At 42.1% G+C, this 24486-nt stretch overlaps 2 protein-coding genes across 8 annotated transcripts in view; one reads left to right on the top strand and one right to left on the bottom strand.

Moving 5' to 3' along the window:
* Positions 1 to 7770: 7770 nt before the first annotated feature.
* On the bottom strand, positions 7771 to 15995 carry LOC143301343 (BET1 homolog). The gene is made up of 4 exons (XM_076615561.1): positions 15871 to 15995; positions 11280 to 11401; positions 10396 to 10452; positions 7771 to 8682 (listed from the first exon to the last, which is right to left on the bottom strand). Exons 1-4 carry the CDS (start codon positions 15887 to 15889, stop codon positions 8530 to 8532), a joined length of 351 nt encoding a protein of 116 aa, XP_076471676.1. The 5' UTR covers positions 15890 to 15995; the 3' UTR covers positions 7771 to 8529.
* Positions 15996 to 16042: 47 nt separating this feature from the next.
* LOC143301288 (nck-associated protein 1-like) overlaps positions 16043 to 24486 on the top strand; it is a 95845-nt gene continuing 87401 nt past the window's right edge. For all 7 annotated transcript variants that reach the window (XM_076615486.1, XM_076615485.1, XM_076615487.1 and 4 more), the window contains exons 1-3: positions 16043 to 16235; positions 19324 to 19434; positions 21005 to 21091. In XM_076615486.1, the coding sequence (XP_076471601.1) occupies positions 16131 to 16235; positions 19324 to 19434; positions 21005 to 21091 (303 nt within the window). In that variant the 5' untranslated portion in view covers positions 16043 to 16130. The remainder of the gene's footprint in view (positions 16236 to 19323; positions 19435 to 21004; positions 21092 to 24486) is intronic.

Raw genomic sequence — 24486 nt, 5'->3', positions numbered from 1 at the left:
GTCACACAGGTGTGTAGTTGTTGTGTTGGATGGGTGGGGGCTGTCACACAGGTGTGTGATGGTTGTGTTGATGGGTGGGGGCTGTCACACAGGTGTGTAGTTGTTGTGTTGATGGGTGGGGGCTGTCACACAGGTGTGTAGTTGTTGTGTTGATGGGTGGGGGCTGTCACACAGGTGTGTAGTTGTTGTGTTGGATGGGTGGGGGCTGTCACACAGGTGTGTAGTTGTTGTGTTGGATGGGTGGGGGCTGTCACACAGGTGTGTAGTTGTGTTGATGGGTGGGGGCTGTCACACAGGTGTGTAGTTGTTGTGTTGATGGGTGGGGGCTGTCACACAGGTGTGTAGTTGTGTTGGATGGGTGGGGGCTGTCACACAGGTGTGTAGTTGTGTTGGATGGGTGGGGGCTGTCACACAGGTGTGTAGTTGTGTTGGATGGGTGGGGGCTGTCACACAGGTGTGTAGTTGTTGTGTTGGATGGGTGGGGGCTGTCACACAGGTGTGTAGTTGTGTTGGATGGGTGGGGGCTGTCACACAGGTGTGTAGTTGTGTTGGATGGGTGGGGGCTGTCACACAGGTGTGTAGTAGTTGTGTTGGATGGGTGGGGGCTGTCACACAGGTGTGTAGTTGTTGTGTTGGATGGGTGGGGGCTGTCACACAGGTGTGTAGTTGTTGTGTTGGATGGGTGGGGGCTGTCACACAGGTGTGTAGTTGTTGTGTTGATGGGTGGGGGCTGTCACACAGGTGTGTAGTTGTTGTGTTGATGGGTGGGGGCTGTCACACAGGTGTGTAGTTGTGTTGATGGGTGGGGGCTGTCACACACGTGTGTAGTTGTTGTGTTGGATGGGTGGGGGCTGTCACACAGGTGTGTAGTTGTTGTGTTGGATGGGTGGGGGCTGTCACACAGGTGTGTAGTTGTTGTGTTGGATGGGTGGGGGCTGTCACACAGGTGTGTAGTTGTTGTGTTGGATGGGTGGGGGCTGTCACACAGGTGTGTAGTTGTTGTGTTGGATGGGTGGGGGCTGTCACACAGGTGTGTAGTTGTTGTGTTGGATGGGTGGGGGCTGTCACACAGGTGTGTAGTTGTGTTGGATGGGTGGGGGCTGTCACACAGGTGTGTAGTTGTTGTGTTGGATGGGTGGGGGCTGTCATACAGGTGTGTAGTTGTGTTGGATGGGTGGGGGCTGTCACACAGGTGTGTAGTTATGTTGGATGGGTGGGGGCTGTCACACAGGTGTGTAGTTGTTGTGTTGGATGGGTGGGGGCTGTCACACAGGTGTGTAGTTGTGTTGGATGGGTGGGGGCTGTCACACAGGTGTGTAGTTGTTGTGTTGGATGGGTGGGGGCTGTCACACAGGTGTGTAGTTGTTGTGTTGGATGGGTGGGGGCTATAACTCAAGTGGCAGTGCTTTTGTACAGTGTGAAACAGCTTTTCTCTTTTTGATTTAAACAAACATAACAAAAACATAAGCAGCACACACACACTTCCTTCCTTGTATCGGGCAATAAAATGATGAACAAAATAATGAGACATTGCCCCCATCATTCATTCTTTATTCCTGTCAGTACATGGACATCAGTGGACACGTCAGTTAAGAAACTGGCCATGTATCATAATAATGTCCCCAGCACTAAAATCACTCTTTCTGGTGTTTCATACTTCGACACAGAGCATCATCATTCACATAGCAATAGAAACACTTCATGTTAAATACATCATCACTGCTATCATTCTCACAGCATAATACACACACCTGCTGTTTTATACACCATTGCACAACATCCCTATTACTCACACAGCAGGATACACTTAAAGTTTCAAACAACATCGCCATGAGTTACATTGCATGATATACTTAATGCTACACGCTTCAACACATCGTTGCCATTCACATTACATAATATACTTAATGTCTTACACTTCAACACACAACATCACTGTCATTCACATAGCATAATACACAATGTTTTACACTCAAACACATCGCTATCATGCACACAGCATAATATACTTCATGTTTTACACTTCAACACAAAACACTGCTACCTCTCACACATCATGATACACACAATGCTCCATACAACATAACTGTCATTCATATAGCCAGAGAACAGAGCATATTCCTTGGCAAAAAATCCATTACCACAGCAACACACACACACACACCATCACCATAGCAACACACACACAGTATCTGACATCAAGGCACCAGTCACACAGTATCCATCACCATAGCAACACACACACACAGCAATCTGACACCAGGCACCAGTCACACGGTATCCATCACCATGGGAACACACACACAGTATCTGACACCAGGCACCAGTCACACAGTATCCATTACCATAGCAACACACACAGCATCAGACACCAGGCACCAGTCACACGGTATCCATCACCATAGCAACACACACACAGCATCTGACACCAGGCACCAGTCACACAGTATCCATCACCATAGCAACACACACACACCTGGCACCAGTCACACGGTATCCATCACCATAGCAACACACACACACCTGGCACCAGTCACACAGTATCCATCACCATAGCAACACACACACACCTGGTTCCAGTCGCACAGATGCACAGTCCAGGAATCCGTAAGTAGATGTACCAAAGCTTTGGGTCACACTTCACATTTCAAATTAATCAAGAATGAGGCCAGGAGGACAACTGATTAACAAATAGTAAAGAGTGATAACTCTCTCCATTCACAAGGTACACAACCTTAAGTCAATGCTGCTCTTGCTACTGATTCAGGTAAATAAAAGGTACAGTGGAACAAAATGGATAGCTGAATCGGTAGCCAAAGCAACATCGACGAAGTTGTGCACCTTCAGAATGAAGAGAGCTACAAGTTATACAACTCTTTACTATTTGTACTTCACATTTCCCTTCTTCACTTCTGGTTTACTGACCAAGCCCCCACTGGACTGGGAAGGCAGAAAAACAGACAACAGTGAAGGAAGAAAAAAGGCAGAAACAAAGAGAGGGACAGAAAAGAGGAAATTTCTAGCACAGAATTTCCAAAAGGCAAGGATGCTATTTATAGTGAAAGACCCCCGGCATTCCCACGGGGGGGTTGGGGGGGGGGGGGGGGGGGGGTGTTTTGTTTGATCTTTCCATGGCAATGTTTCACACACAAACCGAGAGTGGGCTCTCAAGGCCTGACTAGCACGTTGGCTTTTATGTTAAGGTCAAGCACCTGCTCTTTCTTTTTTTCAATGAGCTAACCAGTAACACAAGCAAACACCTGTGCAAACTCATCGTCATTACAATGTACTAACCAGTAACACAGGCAAACACCTGTACAAACTCATCGTCATTACAATGTACTAACCAGTAACACAGGCAAACACCTGTACAAACTCATCGTCATTACAATGTACTAACCAGTAACACAGGCAAACACCTGTACAAACTCATCGTCATTACAATGTACTAACCAGTAACACAGGCAAACACCTGTACAAACTCATTGTCAATACAATGTACTAACCAGTAACACAGGCAAACACCTGTGCAAACTCATCGTCAATACAATGTACTAACCAGTAACACAAGCAAACACCTGTGCAAACTCATCGTCATTACAATGTACTAACCAGTAACACAGGCAAACACCTGTGCAAACTCATCATCAGTACAATGTACTAACCAGTAACACAAGCAAACACCTGTGCAAACTCATCATCAGTACAATGTACTAACCAGTAACACAGGCAAACACCTGTACAAACTCATCGTCATTACAATGTACTAACCAGTAACACAGGCAAACACCTGTGCAAACTCATCGTCAATACAATGTACTAACCAGTAACACAAGCAAACACCTGTGCAAACTCATCATCAGTACAATGTACTAACCAGTAACACAGGCAAACACCTGTACAAACTCATCGTCATTACAATGTACTAACCAGTAACACAGGCAAACACCTGTGCAAACTCATCGTCAATACAATGTACTAACCAGTAACACAGGCAAACACCTGTGCAAACTCATCGTCATTACAATGTACTAACCAGTAACACAGGCAAACACCTGTGCAAACTCATCGTCATTACAATGTACTAACCAGCAACATACCAAAACACGTGTGCAAACTCATCGTCATTACAATGTACTAACCAGTAACACAGGCAAACACCTGTGCAAACTCATCATCAGTACAATGTACTAACCAGCAACATACCAAAACACCTGTGCAAACTCATCGTCATTACAATGTACTAACCAGCAACATACCAAAACACCTGTACAAACTCATCGTCATTACAATGTACTAACCAGTAACACAGGCAAACACCTGTGCAAACTCATCGTCATTACAATGTACTAACCAGTAACACAGGCAAACACCTGTGCAAACTCATCGTCAATACAATGTACTAACCAGTAACACAGGCAAACACCTGTGCAAACTCATCGTCATTACAATGTACTAACCAGTAACACAGGCAAACACCTGTGCAAACTCATCGTCATTACAATGTACTAACCAGTAACACAGGCAAACACCTGTACAAACTCATCATCAGTACAATGTACTAACCAGTAACACAGGCAAACACCTGTGCAAACTCATCATCATTACAATGTACTAACCAGTAACACAGGCAAACACCTGTGCAAACTCATCATCAGTACAATGTACTAACCAGTAACACAGGCAAACACCTGTGCAAACTCATCATCAGTACAATGTACTAACCAGTAACACAAGCAAACACCTGTGCAAACTCATCATCATTACAATGTACTAACCAGTAACACAGGCAAACACCTGTGCAAACTCATCATCAGTACAATGTACTAACCAGTAACACAGGCAAACACCTGTGCAAACTCATCATCAGTACAATGTACTAACCAGTAACACAGGCAAACACCTGTGCAAACTCATCGTCATTACAATGTACTAACCAGTAACACAGGCAAACACCTGTACAAACTCATCGTCATTACAATGTACTAACCAGCAACATACCAAAACACGTGTGCAAACTCAGCCTTGAGCAAAACTTTTGTGAGAAGTGTTTTTGATGAGAACAATGACATGTTGAATACAGACAAGAGCAGACCCAGGCACACACACTTCCATACAAGTACAGGTAAAGCAAGGAAATCAGAAAAACTAGTAATTCATTCATTCATTTTCGGAGTCATTATTTCTTTACTGTTTACCAGTCAACAGTAGTAAAGCCAGTGAATTAAAATACAACAGCAACAAAAAATACCAATAAAAGCAGAATTGATTTTCTTGAAGTTGCTGTCATTATCAGTTCTTGCCCCTCTGCCCCCAACAGAAAAATTTCAAGGGAAGTTCTAAATACTGTGCAAAGGGATGTAACTCTTCACTGAACACACACATACCAAACAAAAAAGATTTTGCTGCAAGCAACAACTCAGGGTGTGCAGAAAACCTCATAGTTTTACTTACAATCAAATAAAAAATATCAAAAATCCAAATGTGTTCTGGAACAAGTCTCAAGCTGTGTGTGTGTCAAAGATTATGAAAACTGATTCTCACTGAGTGATTTGTGTGTGTGCTCATTTTTTCATTCTCTGAATACACAGCTACAAATAAAGGTACCTCACAATAACAGTTGCCCATAATTGAAGGTATGTCTAATCAATCATTCTCAGCCATTTTTGTCCCCCAAAAATCATCAACTTCAAAAATTCTTAGATCAGAAACTTCTCAACCAACCCGCTTGCTTCAAACTTCAAAATGGCGGCAGTGGAAGGAAGTCACAAATGTATTTCCAGTCCATGTGCATTGTGGGACTGCTAAAAGAGAAAGTAAAGGTAAGTGAGCGGGCCATACTGGGCGGTTCAGGGATTGAATAGGGCACTTCCGGTGGGATATATCGGGCGATTCAGGGGGCAGAGGGTCAGTAAAGCCAGTAAATAAACATCTGCTGACTCTTCTTCTCCCTCAACTCTGTGAAGGGTCAGCACGGCACTGCACCCAACTGTTCACCAGATTGCTTCACGTCTGTCTGCTGTGTGTAGGAAGAAACAACTATCACACTGACAACGGACCAGACACTGACACAACATCAATATGTCTGCCTCTGTCCACAGCAATGTGTCTGCCTCTGTGTCCACAGCAATATGTCTGCCTCTGTGTCCACAGCAATGTGTCTGCCTCTGTCCACAGCAATGTGTCTGCCTCTGTGTCTACATCAATGTGTCTTCCTCTGTCTACATCAATTTGTCTTCCTCTGTGTCTACATCAATATGTCTGCCTCTGTGTCTACATCAATTTGTCTTCCTCTGTGTCTACATCAATATGTCTTCCTCTGTGTCTACATCAATATGTCTTCCTCTGTGTCTACATCAATGTGTCTTCCTCTGTGCTACATCAATATGTCTTCCTCTGTGTCTACATCAATGTGTCTTCCTCTGTGTCTACATCAATATGTCTGCCTCTGTGTCTACATCAATATGTCTGCCTCTGTGTCTACATCAATGTGTCTTCCTCTGTGTCTACATCAATATGTCTGCCTCTGTGTCCACAACAATATGTCTGCCTCTGTGTCTACATCAATGTGTCTTCCTCTGTGTCTACATCAATGTGTCTTCCTCTGTGCTACATCAATGTGTCTTCCTCTGTGCTACATCAATGTCTTCCTCTGTGTCTACATCAATGTGTCTTCCTCTGTGTCTACATCAATGTCTTCCTCTGTCTACATCAATGTGTCTTCCTCTGTGCTACATCAATATGTCTTCCTCTGTGTCTACATCAATATGTCTTCCTCTGTGTCTACATCAATGTGTCTTCCTCTGTGCTACATCAATGTCTTCCTCTGTGTCTACATCAATGTGTCTTCCTCTGTGTCTACATCAATGTGTCTTCCTCTGTGCTACATCAATGTCTTCCTCTGTGCTACATCAATGTCTTCCTCTGTGTCTACATCAATTTGTCTTCCTCTGTCTACATCAATGTCTTCCTCTGTGCTATATCAATATGTCTTCCTCTGTGTCTACATCAATGTGTCTTCCTCTGTGCTACATCAATGTCTTCCTCTGTGTCTACATCAATGTGTCTTCCTCTGTGTCTACATCAATGTGTCTTCCTCTGTGCTACATCAATGTCTTCCTCTGTGTCTACATCAATGTGTCTTCCTCTGTGTCTAAATCAATGTGTCTTCCTCTGTGCTACATCAATGTGTCTTCCTCTGTGTCTGCATCAATGTGTCTTCCTCTGTGCTACATCAATGTCTTCCTCTGTGTCTACATCAATGTGTCTTCCTCTGTGTCTACATCAATGTGTCTTCCTCTGTGCTACATCAATGTCTTCCTCTGTGTCTACATCAATGTGTCTTCCTCTGTGCTACATCAATGTCTTCCTCTGTGCTACATCAATGTCTTCCTCTGTGTCTACATCAATGTGTCTTCCTCTGTGTCTACATCAATGTGTCTTCCTCTGTGCTACATCAATGTGTCTTCCTCTGTGTCTACATCAATGTCTTCCTCTGTGTCTACATCAATGTCTTCCTCTGTGTCTGCATCAATGTGTCTTCCTCTGTGCTACATCAATGTGTCTTCCTCTGTGTCTGCATCAATGTGTCTTCCTCTGTGCTACATCAATGTCTTCCTCTGTGTCTACATCAATGTCTTCCTCTGTGTCTGCATCAATGTGTCTTCCTCTGTGTCTGCATCAATGTGTCTTCCTCTGTGCTACATCAATGTCTTCCTCTGTGTCTACATCAATGTCTTCCTCTGTGCTACATCTGTCTAAATCAATGTGTCTTCCTCTGTGCTACATCAATGTCTTCCTCTGTGTCTACATCAATGTCTTCCTCTGTGTCTACATCAATGTCTTCCTCTGTGTCTACATCAATGTCTTCCTCTGTGTCTACATCAATGTCTTCCTCTGTGTCTATTAGTAAGCAAACGGGGTTGCAATCAGCCAGACAGAAAAGTCATCTTACACCACCAACATCATCCCTATTTCAGTTCAGTTTGGAAATCTTAGAACTTACAGCTGATGCTGAAAGACACTGTTTTGGTGCACTTTATATGGGATTTCTGACTATCATTATCTGTACAGTACTGCTTAGTGGTTGGCTGAAAGACACCGTTTTTGTGCACTTTATATGGGATTTCTGACTATCATTATCTGTACAGTACTGCTTAGTGTTTGACACCTTTTTCTTCCGTTAGAAAAGTAATCATGACAGAATCGTATTTCTTAAAAGCTGTGTTATCCAGCTTGCAGGGTTTGAGTGGAGCATGACCAAGTGTACAGTACAAACAGCACATCATGGTATCAATTCTAACACACTGTTATCCATTTTATGGTACAGTACAAATAGCATATCATGGTATCAATTCTAACACACTGTCATCCGTTTTATGGCAAGGAAACCCTAGAGATGAGGCTGATGTCACTGTGTGTTCTTAACAATGTTTGATGCAGCACGAAGCAATCCAACACGTGTTGGCTGCAGCACTCAAGCAAACCTCCAATGGCTGGTTTTCCTGCAGAACGCTGTGCTGTCCGGCATCAGAATCGTATAATCACCCAGCACATGAAGAAGACAAAGAAGACGAAAAGCAGCAGGTAGATCCACAACTTATAATGTCCGGCCCGTGTCAGCCGTTTCAAACGATCCATCGTGGCCTGCAGGAAGTTGCCTGACTTGTCAAAGTCTTCATCCTGCACACATTAAAAAAAAACACTAAAATTCTGCGTCATCTTCATAGTTACACACTGTGTGTGTGTGATAATCATGTCCAACTATGACCATAAGAATGGCAGAGGAGGCAACTGGGATCCTGACTACCTGGGATACAGTTAGTTATTCACTGAGATGTCAACATCCATGTTAAAAAGTTTGTCATTTTCAACTGTCTCCTGTGCTAAACACAGTTTCACAGCATCTACTTCCTAAATGGTAGTGAAGGCTGTGTGACAGGTAGGGAGGTCAGAAAAACAAGGAGAAATGGATGTGCCTCTCTGAGCTTGAAGCATGCAATGCATGTCACAAAAAAAAGAGTTCCTGTCAATAAGATGATGGAGCTATCCTGTTTGTACTTCATTTGACTGAAGACACAGTTTACTTAGAATAGCATCCAGCATTCTGTACTTTATACGACTTGGACGAGTTCAAGACACAGTCAACTTACAGAAGCATTCAGCATGTTCTACTTTATTAGACAGGAAGACACATTTTACCTGCCATAACATTTGTTTTGACTTGAAGACACAGTTTACTTACCAAAATATCCAACATTCTGTACTTTATTTGACTTGAAGACACAGTTCACTTACCATAGCATTCAGCATTCTGTACTTTATTAGACAGGAAGACAGTTCACTTAGCATAGCATTCTGTACTTTATTAGACAGGAAGACAGTTAACTTAGCATAGCATTCTGTACTTTATTAGACAGGAAGACACAGTTCACTTAGCATAGCATTCTGTACTTTATTAGACAGGAAGACAGTTCACTTAGCATAGCATTCTGTACTTTATTAGACAGGAAGACAGTTCACTTAGCATAGCATTCTGTACTTTATTAGACAGGAAGACACAGTTCACTTAGCATAGCATTCTGTACTTTATTAGACAGGAAGACAGTTCACTTAGCATAGCATTCTGCACTTTATTAGACAGGAAGACAGTTCACTTAGCATAGCATTCTGTGCTTTATTACACAGGAAGACACAGTTCACTTAGCATAGCATTCTGTACTTTATTAGACAGGAAGGCACAGTTCACTTACCATAGCATTCTGTACTTTATTAGACAGGAAGGCACAGTTCACTTACCATAGCATTCTGTACTTTATTAGACAGGAAGGCACAGTTCACTTACCATAGCATTCTGTACTTTATTAGACAGGAAGGCACAGTTCACTTACCATAGCATTCTGTACTTTAGTTGACAGGAAGACACAGTTCACTTACCATAGCATTCAGCATTCTGTACTTTATTAGACAGGAAGACAGTTCAATTAGCATAGCATTCTGTACTTTATTAGACAGGAAGACAGTTCACTTAGCATAGCATTCTGTACTTTATTAGACAGGAAGGCACAGTTCACTTAGCATAGCATTCTGTACTTTATTAGACAGGAAGACACAGTTCACTTAGCATAGCATTCTGTACTTTATTAGACAGGAAGGCACAGTTCACTTAGCATAGCATTCTGTACTTTATTAGACAGGAAGACAGTTCACTTGCCACAGCATTCTGTACTTTATTAGACAGGAAGGCACAGTTCACTTACCACAGCATTCTGTACTTTATTAGACAGGAAGACAGTTCACTTAGCATAGCATTCTGTACTTTATTAGACAGGAAGGCACAGTTCACTTAGCATAGCATTCTGTACTTTATTAGACAGGAAGACACAGTTCACTTACCATAGCATTCAATACTTTGTTTTGTTCCTTGACTTCTGTGCCAATATCAATTGACATCTGAAACAGACAACACAAAATACAATGATTGTGTGTGAACACAATTTTAGATTTGAATTGACTTCATGGGAAATGTTTCCCTTAAATAACATTTAATCTAACACACCATACTGTGACCCACAGGTGCAGACAATGGCAAGGGTATCTTCTTCTTCTTCTTTGTTCAGGGGCTGCAACTCCAGTGTTCACTTGTATCTACATAAGTGGGCTTTTACATGTATGACCGTTTTTAACCGCAGTGTAGGCAGCCATATTCCATTTTTTTGAGGATATGCATGCTGGGTGTGTTCTTGTTTCCATAACCCACCAAACACCTACATGGATTACAGGATTTTTAATGTGCGTATTTGATCTTCTGCTTGTGTATACACACACTGGGGGTTCAGGCACAAGCAGGCCTGGGAGACTGGAAAAATCTCTGCCCTTCACCCACCAGGTGCCGTTACTGAGATATGAACCCAGGACCTTCAGACTGAAAAGCCAACGCTATAACTACTCGGCTATTGCGCCCATCTGGCAAGGACATGATTCCTGTTCTATACAAACCATGTAACAATGAATCCTGTTATTTTTAGAGGTGTGCAGCACACGGGTAAAGACTTGATGTTGTTGTTGTTTTTAACTTTAGACACAAGTATGTTTTTAATACAATGTATGGAAATTAGAATTATAAGATACAAATAAATTGAAACGAATAGAATGAAACAACAGAATGTTATAAGTCCTAACTCATCAAATAACAGTTCTGAACTGTCACTCAGAAAGAAATGTCAACAAATTTTAATACACATATACATATGACAGAAAAAGAGAGAAAAGAAACTTACCGACTTGAGTGCCTGCACTTTGCCCCTGAGAGCCTCTGTCAGATGACTGTTCTCCTCTTCCAACATGTCGGCCGTTGGCTGATACTGCCCCTGATGCTGTCCATTCCCGTACCCTGGCTGATCTGCAACACACAACACACAGCCTGCAACATGCAACACACAGCCTGCAACACACAACACACAGCCTGCAACACACAACACACAGCCTGCAACACACAACACACAGCCTGCACACAGCCTGCAACACACAACAGCCTGCAACATGCAACACACAACACACAGCCTGCAACATGCAACACACAGCCTGCAACATGCAACACAAACACACAACCTGCAACACACAGCCTGCAACATGCAACACACCGCCTGCAACATGCAACACAAAACCTGCAACACACAACACACAGCCTGCAACACACAACACACAGGCTGCAACACACAACACACAGCCTGCAACCTGCAACACACAACACACAGCCTGCAACATGCAACACACAACACACAGCCTGGAACACACAACCTGCAACACACAACACACAGCCTGCAACACACAACACACAGCCTGCAACACGCAACACACAGCCTGCAACATACAACACACAGCCTGCAACATACAACACACAGCCTGCCACACACAACACACAGCCTGGAACACACAACACACAACCTGGAACACACAACACACAACACACAGCCTGCAACACACAACACACAGCCTGCAACACACAACACACAGCCTGCAACACACAACACACAGCCTGCAACACACAACACACAGCCTGCAACACACAACACACAACACACAGCCTGCAACACACAACACACAACACACAGCCTGCAACACACAACACACAGCCTGCAACACACAACACACAACACACAGCCTGCAACACACAACACACAGCCTGCAACACACAACACACAGCCTGCAACACACAACACACAGCCTGCAACACACAACACACAACCTGCAACACGCAACACACAACCTGCAACAAGCATGACACTTCCACATTCTGCATCAGCAATAGCACCACAGGCAAGGCAATTTCCGGAACCAAACTCACCCGCACACTTGTTCATCAAAAATAGTTTGCTGTTTGTTATAGCCCTTTGACATACACTATTTCAGTGGTGCTACTTTCAAACTCCTGAATCTTCATTTTGATTCCTCCATACACACATAACGCAGACACAGGGAGGTCTTCTTCCCACACACACTAATTCCAGTAACTGTTGTTGGTGTCAAGGATCTGCCACAGCCCCGGAATGCCAGCTGTCCATAGGGAGCTATCTGTACCACCAGGCTGCTGTGACTCTTATCACTTCAAATATATGACAGTTAGGTAATGATGATTCCACAATGGATTAAGACCACATTAGGCATTAAAAAAATAAACAGCACAGACTGTATGATTTATAAATATTGGACTTTGGGCTTGATAAGGCTTAATTAAATGTCTGCAAATGAATCACATTAACCTGAAAACACTCGCACACCCACATATGCACACCCACACATGCACACACACACACATATGTATGGAAATAAAACATATTATTCACCAACTGACAAAACAGGGCATTAAATTAACTTTCTGTTGGGTACCTTCGCACTGTGGAATATCTTCAAATGAGTGGGTAGACCAAGCAGCTAGAAGAGCAGCACGTAATTTCGAAGGCGCAATACAACTTGACATCCAGTTAGATCTACATGAATACATTAGTTGTATAGAAAATGTATCTAGAAATCGATTTAAGAAATTACTTATAGATTCAAATAATCAATATTACCAATGTTGTGTAAACACAAAGAATGCAGCTAATCCCAAACATTTTCTAAATTTGACACCAGCAGCACATTCAAGACAAATTACAAGTCTAATGTATAGAATTCGTTTAAATGCCTTTCGTACAAAATTTTCTAAAAATATAAAATGTATATGCGGTAAGCAAATAACTGTAAGTCATCTACTCATTCACTGTCCGAGCATAAGACCCTTAATTCCTAAAGATGTAGTTGATGACTTTTCTTCCAATATTTCATTAGCCATTGAAAAGATTTTGAATGATTATTCATTGCTTAGAATGTTTTCGGAAATTTTAAACTCCAGTCCAGTTGGTATTCTCCTTTGATGTGTTATAATTAATGTTGTTATTTATATTTACTTGTTAATACTTGTTGATATGCATATACATATTCTCCTTCCCATGACACCTCATTCAATACACACCACAATCTCTTTAGACCTTTTTCTTATAATATACTTTTCCTCTGTTACATAACATGAATATTTTTTTTTACACTAATATTCACATGCATTCCCTTTCCTTTATCCACTTCTTTACTCCTTTCCGTCTAAAAACACTTATAGTGAATAGACGTTAAACTGAAGATAACACACACACACACACACACACACACATTCAAAGTAACAAGCACACATATACACATACACACACGCACAATTGTGTGTGTCTGTGTGCGTGCATGTATGAACTGCTGGACAGAGACCGAGTCAGTTGGTCAAAGTGCCTTTGTTTTGGAAAAAAAATCCTAATATTAGTAAGGTGAAAAAGTGGCAAAAACAAAACGTGGGATGACTGTCAAGCTTTGTGACAGTCTACTTATTTTCACAGGTTCAGTGGCTACACCTGTAGGAAGACTGAATTATTGTATTATTCTTTTTTGTCACAACAGATTTCTCTGTGTGAAATTCGGGCTGCTACACATAGAGTGCCACCTTTTTTTTTCTTTTTTTTTTCCTACATGCAGTGTTGTTGTTGTTGTTGTTGTTGTTTTAATTTGTTTTCTTATCAAAGTGGATTTTTCTACAGAATTTTGCCAGAGACAACCCTTTTGTTGTCATGGGTTCTTTTATGTGCGATAAATAAAAGCAAACTGTTGTGTGTATAGAGCTGAAATGTCCAAATGATTATTAGCATTATAGTTCACTAATACTGCCACTGTACACAGTATACTCTCTCTCTCTCTCTCACACACACACACACACACACACACACACACAACCTCCTGGTGAAGGATCTAACCAAGATTTTGAGTTTGACAAGATAACCATAACCCCCTACTACACAAGCTCCACCATTATGGAGTTCAAACAGAGATCAACAGGTTATCACCGACTTCCAGAGTGGCAGAACGCAAGCCATAGTTGTGAATGGAGAGCATTCAGACCTCATCAGCCTCTTTTTGGTCCACATGATGATGACCTGCCAGCAACGCTGGTGTCCAGCACATGTCTGTTTGTGGATGACACTGCTGTGTACAACACAACCATTTCCTGGAGCATCAGTTCCATCAACAGGAAGACCTCAACCAGCTTACTGAGTGGGAGAAGAGATGGGACATGACCTTCCACCCTGGGAAGTGTTCCACACTACCAGTGACTCGCAATAGAAGAGTCCAAACTCACAACTATGAGTATTAACTACATGGACATACTACTCTGGAAACCGCCACCAGCATCAAGTACCTAGGAGTTACCATCACCCAAGATGGAGCACACACATTAACACCTTGTACAAAAAAGCAAACAAGATCCTGGGCTTCCTGAAAAGAAATCTGAAGAAAGGCTCCAGAAGCATCAAAGAGATGATGTACAAATCCTATCTACATCCCAACCTAGAGTATACATGTATGTTCAATCTGGGATCCTCATACTCAACAGAACATTAAAACTTGAATCATTGACAGACTCGAGGCCATCCAACAGAGAGCAGCCCACTTTGTAATGAGGTGCTACAGACACACCTCCAACGTCCAACCCCTCAGACATGACAGAAGATCTCAAGTGGCCTAGTCTTCTAGGCCAGAATCCACCACAACCTGGTCCACACTGACCACATCAAGAGCAAGTTAGTTCCTGCTCCGCCACAACAGCTACATGGTCATAGCCTGCAATTCAAGCTCCCACAGTGCTGAACCCAGTACCTTCAGTTTTCGTTCCTCTCAAGGACCAACAGGGATTGGAACAGTTTACCTGAAAATGTAGCGGAGGCCAAGACCAGCAACACTTTAATGGCAAGGGCCTCCAAGCTTCAATAGGGCGGCACTTTATTTTTTAATTCTATTTTTTGTTCTGGGGCCCAGGCTCCCCTGGCTGAACGAGGGGGTGGGGTGGGGGTGGGGGGGTGCTTAACGTCCTGGTTCTGCTTTTTTTTTTTAAGGGTCAGTCTCCCCCTTTTGTGAGTGACAGAATAATCACAAAGATGACTGTGGTGGCTAAAGAGGAAGAAGAGGAGTAATGTTTCACACAAACTCTAACTTCAAATACTAGATGTTTCCATTACTTATCATAAGCACAAAGTACTTCAATGACCTTTTGCCGGTGGCACTGTACAACGTTATCTTTTTCAAATCTGTGACCAGATTTTCATTATATTACTGAATAGTACACCAATTAGTCTACATGCCAACCGGCATCTGTCGAAATAGCGACTGATCCTGTGTCCCTGTTACTGTGTTGGGATCAGTATTCGTACAGCTGTCTGTTCGTCAACACTAAAAAAAAAAAAAAGTAAATAAAACTGAAGAAAAAGGGAATTAAACTGTCAAACCTTGTGCACTTACTCATATTCGATCGCCTCATTGTTGAAATTGTGTGTAGTGTGATCGGTCACAAAATAATGCTAAAACGTCGCTGTCACTATCACTTAGGCTTACGTGGACTTTCGTGTGAGGACCGGACGTTGTAGTGATGTCCCTTTGAGCGAAGAGAGATCACTCTTGGGAATGTCATTAGCATAAATGCACTCAAAATGGATGGATGTTGAATCAGGAAGTGTGGGAGGTTTGCACAAAGACAGCCGGGTTAACGTTCAAATACAACCATGTCTAGATCGATGATGCCAAGCCAACAGAAGTTGGCTGAAAAGCTAACAATCCTCAATGACCGAGGAATCGGGATGCTGACCCGCATATACAACATCAAGAAGGTAAGGAAGTGTTTGTTGCACTCTTGACTGTTAGTCGGCCTCGCCCTGTGCTAGACGTTGATCTGAGTGTTGGTGTCATATACTGTACCATGTCAAACTATGCTGTCTCACTCCACTTTGACCTTACTACAACTGTACCTTCATTTTTCTAGCCTGTCTAGGACGAGAACACACTCACGTATACGCACGACACACGAACGCACAGACACACACACACCCATACACACCACACACATACACACACACTCTCTCTCACTCCCCCCCCCCCCCCATCTCTCTCAGTCTCTGCCTCAGTCACACACACACACACACACACACACACACACACACACACACACACACACACACACACACACACACACACACACACACACACACACACACGCACACACACACACACACACACACACACACAGGTGAGCTCACAAGCACACAGAAACACCCAACACACATATATACAAGTTTACAGAGTGTGTTCTTATGCACATGCAATGGATACACACACACACACACACACACACACACACACACACACACACACACACACACAAAACAAAAAACAAAAAACAAAACAAAAAAAAACATATACACATGCATGCAAGCACATATGAAAACAGATACATGTGCACATGTGTTGACAGACACCAAATTATGCATACAGAATTATGTATAAATATGCACAAGACACATGCACACATACCCATGCACACACATCACACTATTCATAGTCACACGTTCATTCTTCTTCTGCGCCTTTGGTCTGTATACATGTTAAATTGGTAAATTTAAAAAAATCAAATAAATGAAATTTGAATACATGTGTATAATATTTAATCATTTCTGCGAATAATAATTACTTGTAGTTGTATAGTGATATACTGAAGTATTTGTACAGTATATAAGCTGTTAAATTATTCATACAATTATACATAATTCTAATTTTAGTAAAATCATAAAACTCTAATTAGACAGTTAAGAAAATAATTGCTGAGTTGGGAAACAGTTTTGTCAGTAGCAAAAAACACAGTCAGCTGCACCAGAAAAAGTGCTAGAAGTTCGAAAAGTATTAGAAAAAAAACGATGATAATAATAAAGAAACAAAAAAGTAAGATAAAGTGATTTGCTCAGTTTGCTGTATCTTGAGTTGTCATCCTTTTGAGAAAAATGAAAAATTACAGGAAGACTGAATTCAAACAAAATTCTTTAAAATGGTTTTAAGATTGTTGATGCAGATAAGCTTTTGAGTTCAGCATGGAATGTGTATTGTGTGCGCGTGCGTTTATGTAAGTTTGTGCCTGCCTATGTGTGCGTTTGTGTTAGGGTAGCTGTTAGATACACATGTATTGTTTAAATGTATGTACGCAGTGTGTGTGTGTGTGTGTGCGTGTAGTCATATTTTGGTGTGTGTATGTAACATAGATGTAATCTTTTATGTTAAAAATGCGTTTTTGTAAAGCACCTTGAGCAGATTTCTGGATAGTGTGCTATATAAGTATCCATTATTATTATTATTATTATTATTATGATGGAAGTATAAGTTTCAGTTGTTCAAATTGTTGATATAATAATAGTATAAAGTGATGTAACAAAAATTAGATTGTGGGACCTATGGCACTAAACTAATGTTATGTATATAATAATGTTTTTATATATTTTTTCTTTACTGTGTTCACCTCTACACTCCATCTCACTCTCTACGATCGGCTTTGGATCCACTCTGTTTATGCATACCCAGATTCAAACACTTGACTGTTGGCTGCCGTTATTTCTGTTGTCTCTGGACCTTGCAATTGGAATGAACTTCCTCTTTCTCTTCATCAGGTCTCCGCACTCAGCTCTTTCAAGTCTGGTGTTAAAACCCACCTCTTCCCAAATTAGCCTCCCTTCCCTGCTTCTTCCTTGTCTTCAGTTTTTCCAGTTTTAGAGTTATGCATGTGTGTGAATGACTGGTGTGAAAGCGCTTTGATTTGTCTCTGCTCAAGATTCAGCGCTATATAAATATAATAATTAATTATTATTAATTATCATAACATGTTTGGTAATGTAAAGTGTAGTGATCTATGTATGGGCCTTTTAATGCCAATGGACTGTTGTCAGATGTTTATCGTACGTGACAATGTATAATGTGCCTTTTTATGCTGATGGACTGTGGTGTTTATAATGATATATATATATATATATATATATATATATATATTTTTTTTTTTTTTTTTTTTTTTTTTTTTTTTTAAATATGATGTGCCTTTTTAATGTCTATGGACTGTGGTGGATGGTATATTCTAAACGTGTCTTTTAATGCTGATGGACTGTGGTGGATGGTATAGTCTAAATGTGTCTTTTAATGCTGATGGGCTGTGGTGGATGGTATATATATATATATATATATATATATATATATATATATATATATATTCTAAACATGTCTTTTAATGCTGGTGGACTATGGTGGATGGTATAGTCTAAATGTGTCTTTTAATGCTGATGGACTGTGGTTTATGGCATAGTCTAAATGTGTCTTTTAATGCTGATGGGCTGTGGTGGATGGTATAGTCTAAATGTGTCTTTTAATGCTGATGGACTGTGGTGTTTATATTATATTATATATATATATATATATATAATATATATATTTAATATGATATGCCTTTTTAATGTCTATGGACTGTGGTTTATGGCATAGTCTAAACATGTCTTTTAATGCTGATGGGCTGTGGTGGATGGTATAGTCTAAACATGTCTTTTAATGCTGATGGGCTGTGGTGGATGGTATAGTCTAAACATGTCTTTTAATGCTGATGGACTGTGGTTTATGGCATAGTCTAAACATGTCTTTTAATGCTGATGGACTGTGGTGGATGGTATAGTCTAAACATGTCTTTTAATGCTGATGGGCTGTGGTGGATGGTATAGTCTAAACATGTCTTTTAATGCTGATGGGCTGTGGTGGATGGCATAGTCTAAACATGTCTTTTAATGCTGATGGACTGTGGTGGATGGTATAGTCTAAACATGTCTTTTAATGCTGATGGACTGTGGTTTATGGCATAGTCTAAACATGTCTTTTAATGCTGATGGACTGTGGTTTCAGATGCTGGGAAGTCCAGACAACAAACCGTCATTCCTCACAGACAAATCCTTGGAGCCTGCCACCAAAGCCTTGTTGAAGAGATTTCCACAGTATGACTCCAAAGCAAGCCAGGTAGTAGGAATCATCATTATTCTATAAATAAAAGCTGGTTATATCATTATATGATTTAAAGTTTGTATTGTATTGTATTTGTATTTCTTTTTCTTTTTTTTTCTTTTTTTGTCACAACAGATATCTCTGAAATTTGGGCTGCTCTCCCCAGGGAGAGCGTATCACTACACTGAGAGTGCCAACCTTTCTTTAAAATTTTTTGTCTGCCTGCAGTTTTATTTGTTTTCCGATTGAAGTTGATTTTTACTACAGTGTTTTGCCAGGGATAACCCTTTTGATGCCTTGTTACATGCCCTGAGTGCATGCTGCACATGGGACCTGGGATTATCATCTCATCTGAATGACTATAGTGTCCGGACCACCACTCAAGGTCTAGTGGAGGGGAAGAAAATACTGGCAACTGTGCCATGCTGGAATTCGAACCACTGTGCTCAGATTCTCTCACTTCCAAGGCAGACGTGCTACCTCTAGGCCATTACTTCCATTTTTGCTGCTGCTTTTCAGCCATTCAGTCAAACAATTTGCCAACATGCTTGGAAGTGTAGCCATGAGTTTAGATTCCAATTTGGGATCAAAACTAGATAACTCTGATCACAATTGGGTCCCGGGTTCAAATCTTGGTGGCACCTGGTGCGTAAAGGGTGGAGATTTTTCCGATTTCCCAGGTCAACATACGTGCAGACCTGCCAGTGCCTGAACCCCCTTCGTGTGTATACGCATGCAGAAGATCAAATATGCACGTTAAAGATCCTGTAATCCATGTATCATCAGTGATAATGTGATGCACAGGTAATATTGATGATAGATCATACGTGTAACATTAGTAATAATGTGACGCACAGTAAACATTGATGATAATATGATGCGCAGTTAACATTTATGATATGAATAATGTGACGCACAGTAAACATTGATAATAATATGATGCGCAGTTAACATTTATGATATGAATAATGTGACGCACAGTAAACATTGATGATAATATGATGCGCCGTTAACATTTATGATGTGAATAATGTGACGCACAGTAAACATTGATGATAATATGATGCGCAGTTAACATTTATGATATGAATAATGTGACGCACAGTGAAACAAAACACTATGAACTTGTTCACCCCCCACCCCCCAAATATAACAGTTATAGATATTTCATAATTTGTGTCTGTCATCCAGTGATCCAGGCAAACAAGCGCCCAGCCACATCATTGCAGGCATGAAAGCAAACGTACACACATACAATATAAATTTCTGGAAGAAAAAGCAGCCCTCAAACATTGGAAATGCAAGAGTGGATAGATAAGTGTGGATTTTGATGGGGTTTTATATATATATATATATATTTTTTTTTGTTTTGTTTTGTTTTTGTTGTTGTTGTTGTTGTTGTTTGAACACAGGTGGTGGAGGGACGTGTGGTTTATTTCTGGTTCTTTGTGTTTGTGACATTTGAGGACAGGTGGTGAAAGGAGGTGTGCTTTATTTATTTCTGGTTCTTTGTTGTTTTTTTGACATTTGAGGACAGGTGGTGGAGGGACGTGTGGTTTATTTCTGGTTCTTTGTTTTTTTGCAGCTGACTGTGGTGAATAACATGAAGAACGAGATCATGAAGTCGCTGTCTCTGTACTACTACACTTTCCTGGACATCATGTACTTCAAGGTAAACACCCACTCTGTCCTTATTTCCTCCTTTGATAGGATTTATTTCAGTTTCAGTTTCACATTCTGAAGGAGGCATCACTGCGTTCGGACGAATCCATATACGCTACACCACATCTGCTAGGCAGATGCCTGACCAGCAGCATAACCCAACACACTTAGTCAGGCCTTGAGTGCATGTTTATAGATGGTTGTATACCCATCAGAGTGGATTTCTTCAACAGAATTTCACCAGAAGACAACACTTGGGTTGCCATCGGTTCTTTTTCAGTGCGCCAACTGCATGCAGCACATGGGAACTCTGTTTATCGTCTCATCTGACTCATCAGAATGACTGGACACTTGGTTTGATTTGCCGGTCAAACCTGGGTGAAAGGGCAAGAGCGGGGTTCAGACCCACACTCTGACTGACCCTTTTCTGGCAGCTCAGCGCCTTGACCGTTCTGCCACCTCCCTCCTTTCTCCCACATGGGGTTCAGACCCACACTCTGACCGACCCTTTTCTGGCAGCTCAGCGTCTTGACCGTTCTGCCACCTCCCTCCTTTCTCCCACATGGGGTTCAGACCCACACTCTGACCGACCCTTTTCTGGCAGCTCAGCGTCTTGACCGTTCTGCCACCTCCCTCCTTTCTCCCACATGGGGTTCAGACCCACACTCTGACCGACCCTTTTCTGGCAGCTCAGCGTCTTGACCGTTCTGCCACCTCCCTCCTTTCTCCCACATGGGGTTCAGACCCACACTCTGACCGACCCTTTTCTGGCAGCTCAGCGCCTTGACCGTTCTGCCACCTCCCCCCTCCCTCCTACATGGGGTTCAGACCCACACTCTGACCGACCCTTTTCTGGCAGCTCAGCGCCTTGACCGTTCTGCCACCTCCCTCCTTTCTCCCACATGGGGTTCAGACCCACACTGACCGACTCTCTTCTGGCAGCTCAGCGCCTTGACCGTTCTGCCACCTCCCCCCTCCCTCCTACATGGGGTTCAGACCCACACTGACCGACTCTTTTCTGGCAGCTCAGCGCCTTGACCGTTCTGCCACCTCCCCCCTCCCTCCTACATGGGGTTCAGACCCACACTGACCGACTCTTTTCTGGCAGCTCAGCGCCTTGACCGTTCTGCCACCTCCCCCTCCCTCCTACATGGGGTTCAGACCCACACTCTGACCGACTCTCTTCTGGCAGCTCAGCGTCTTGACCGTTCTGCCACCTCCATGGGTTTATATCATAAGGAAATAGCTGAATCATCATTTGCTTTTACATTCAGTTGATTACATATTGGCAGGATCAGTTTCATTTCTCCTTGCTAAACAATGGTTTTGTATGCTTGAATAGGTTCTTTGTATGTTTGGGATTATTTTTTACTAACGCGTGTGACAAAGTGAGTCTGTGTGTTCACCCGGTCTTGATTGTGTGTGTGTGTGCATCTGTGGTAAATTTTAAGTTGACATGAACGTTTTCTCAGTAGGGTGATATAAAGAAAACCTTTCCAGTCAAGCCATTCATGAGTGTTTGACCCATTTGTGTTAAGAGACCCATGAGGTTGGATGATAGTCACCAAAAATAAATAATATGAAATGAAATAAGATAATTCCAGTGGTGCCATTGATGAAAAGTGTTTGACTGATGACGTTGGCTGAGAGTCACAGAATATGAATAAAATAAAATGAAAGAATCCCAGTTATGACATTCATGATCAGTGTTCGACCCACAGTGCTCTGTCTGCCTCTTCACTTCCCTCTGTTTCACTGTGGATTATTCCCCCCTCTTCTCTCTGTTTCACTGTGGATTATTCCCCCTTCTTCTGTCTGTTTCAGTATAGATTATTAACCCTTCTTCTCTCTGTTTCACTGGATTATTCCCCCTTCTCTCTGTTTCACTGTGGGTTGTTCCCCCTTCTTCCCTCTGTTTCAGTATGGATTATTAACCCCTCTTACCTCTGATTCAATACAGATTATTCCCCCTTCTTCTGTTTCAGTGTGGATTATTCCCCCTTCTTCCCTCTGTGTCAATAATTATGAATTAGTCCCCCTTCTTCCCACTATGGATTATTTCTCCTTCTTCCCTCTGTGTCAGTATGAATTATTCCCCCTTCTTCCCACTATGGATTATTCCCCCTTCTTTCCTCTGTGTCAATATGAATTATTCCCCCTTCTTCCCACTATGGATTATTTCTCCTTCTTCCCTCTGTGTCAATATGAATTATTCCCCCTTCTTCCCACTATGGATTATTCCCCCTTCTTCCCACTATGGATTATTTCTCCTTCTTCCCTCTGTGTCAGTATGAATTATTCCCCCTTCTTCCCACTGTGGATTATTCCCCGTTCTTCCCTCTGTGTCAGTATGAATTATTCCCCCTTCTTCCCACTGTGGATTATTCCCCGTTCTTCCCTCTGTGTCAGTATGAATTATTCCCCCCTTCTTCCCTCTCTTTCACTATGGATTATCCCCCCATTCTTCCCTCTCTTTCACTATGGATTATCCCCCTTCTTCCCTCTCTTTCACTATGGATTATCCCCCCACCCTTCTTCCCTCTCTTTCACTATGGATTATCCCCCCTTCTTCCCTCTCTTTCACTATGGATTATCCCCCCCCTTCTTCCCTCTCTTTCACTATGGATTATCCCCCATTCTTCCCTCTCTTTCACTATGGATTATCCCCCCTTCTTCCCTCTCTTTCACTATGGATTATCCCCCCTTCTTCCCTCTCTTTCACTATGGATTATCCCCCCTTCTTCCCTCTCTTTCACTATGGATTATCCCCCCCCCTTCTTCCCTCTCACTATGGATTACCCCCCCCTTCTTCCCTCTCTTTCACTATGGATTATCCCCCATTCTTCCCTCTCTTTCACTATGGATTATCCCCCCTTCTTCCCTCTCTTTCACTATGGATTATCCCCCCTTCTTCCCTCTCTTTCACTATGGATTATCCCCCCTTTTTCCCTCTCGTTCACTATGGATTATTCCCTCTTCTTCCCTCTGGGTTTATCAACTTTAATTCAGTCATAGATAGGTGAAAACTGGTAGATATTGAAGATAATGTCAGATAAAATAAAAGACACTGTATTTCATGAACTTTGGGGCATGACATTGTTTTTCTCTTCAGTTTCAACCCACATGCCTTACAGTACAGTGTGCCCAATGCATGGTTGAAACACAGCTGTGAATGAAAATTGTATGGAGATTGACCTCTGATCCTGGAAATAACATGTTTGTGGAGATGAGGACGGTGAAACCTTCCCATGAACCCTTGATGAGGGGCAATGGGTGCTGTGCATCTTCTGTCCATGGTGACATCCGTCCTGCTCTTGGTCAGGGGGTGACTACACAGAGGATGCTGGCAGAATGGTTAAGATGCTTATCTGCCAGTACAGTGTCCCCTTGAGGGTCTGGGTTCCA

Source organism: Babylonia areolata, chromosome 27 (genome assembly GCF_041734735.1).
Source record: "Babylonia areolata isolate BAREFJ2019XMU chromosome 27, ASM4173473v1, whole genome shotgun sequence".
Lineage (NCBI taxonomy): Eukaryota > Metazoa > Mollusca > Gastropoda > Neogastropoda > Buccinidae > Babylonia > Babylonia areolata.
Note: the sequence above shows the minus strand (reverse complement) of the source record. Positions and strands in the feature narration are given on the sequence as shown.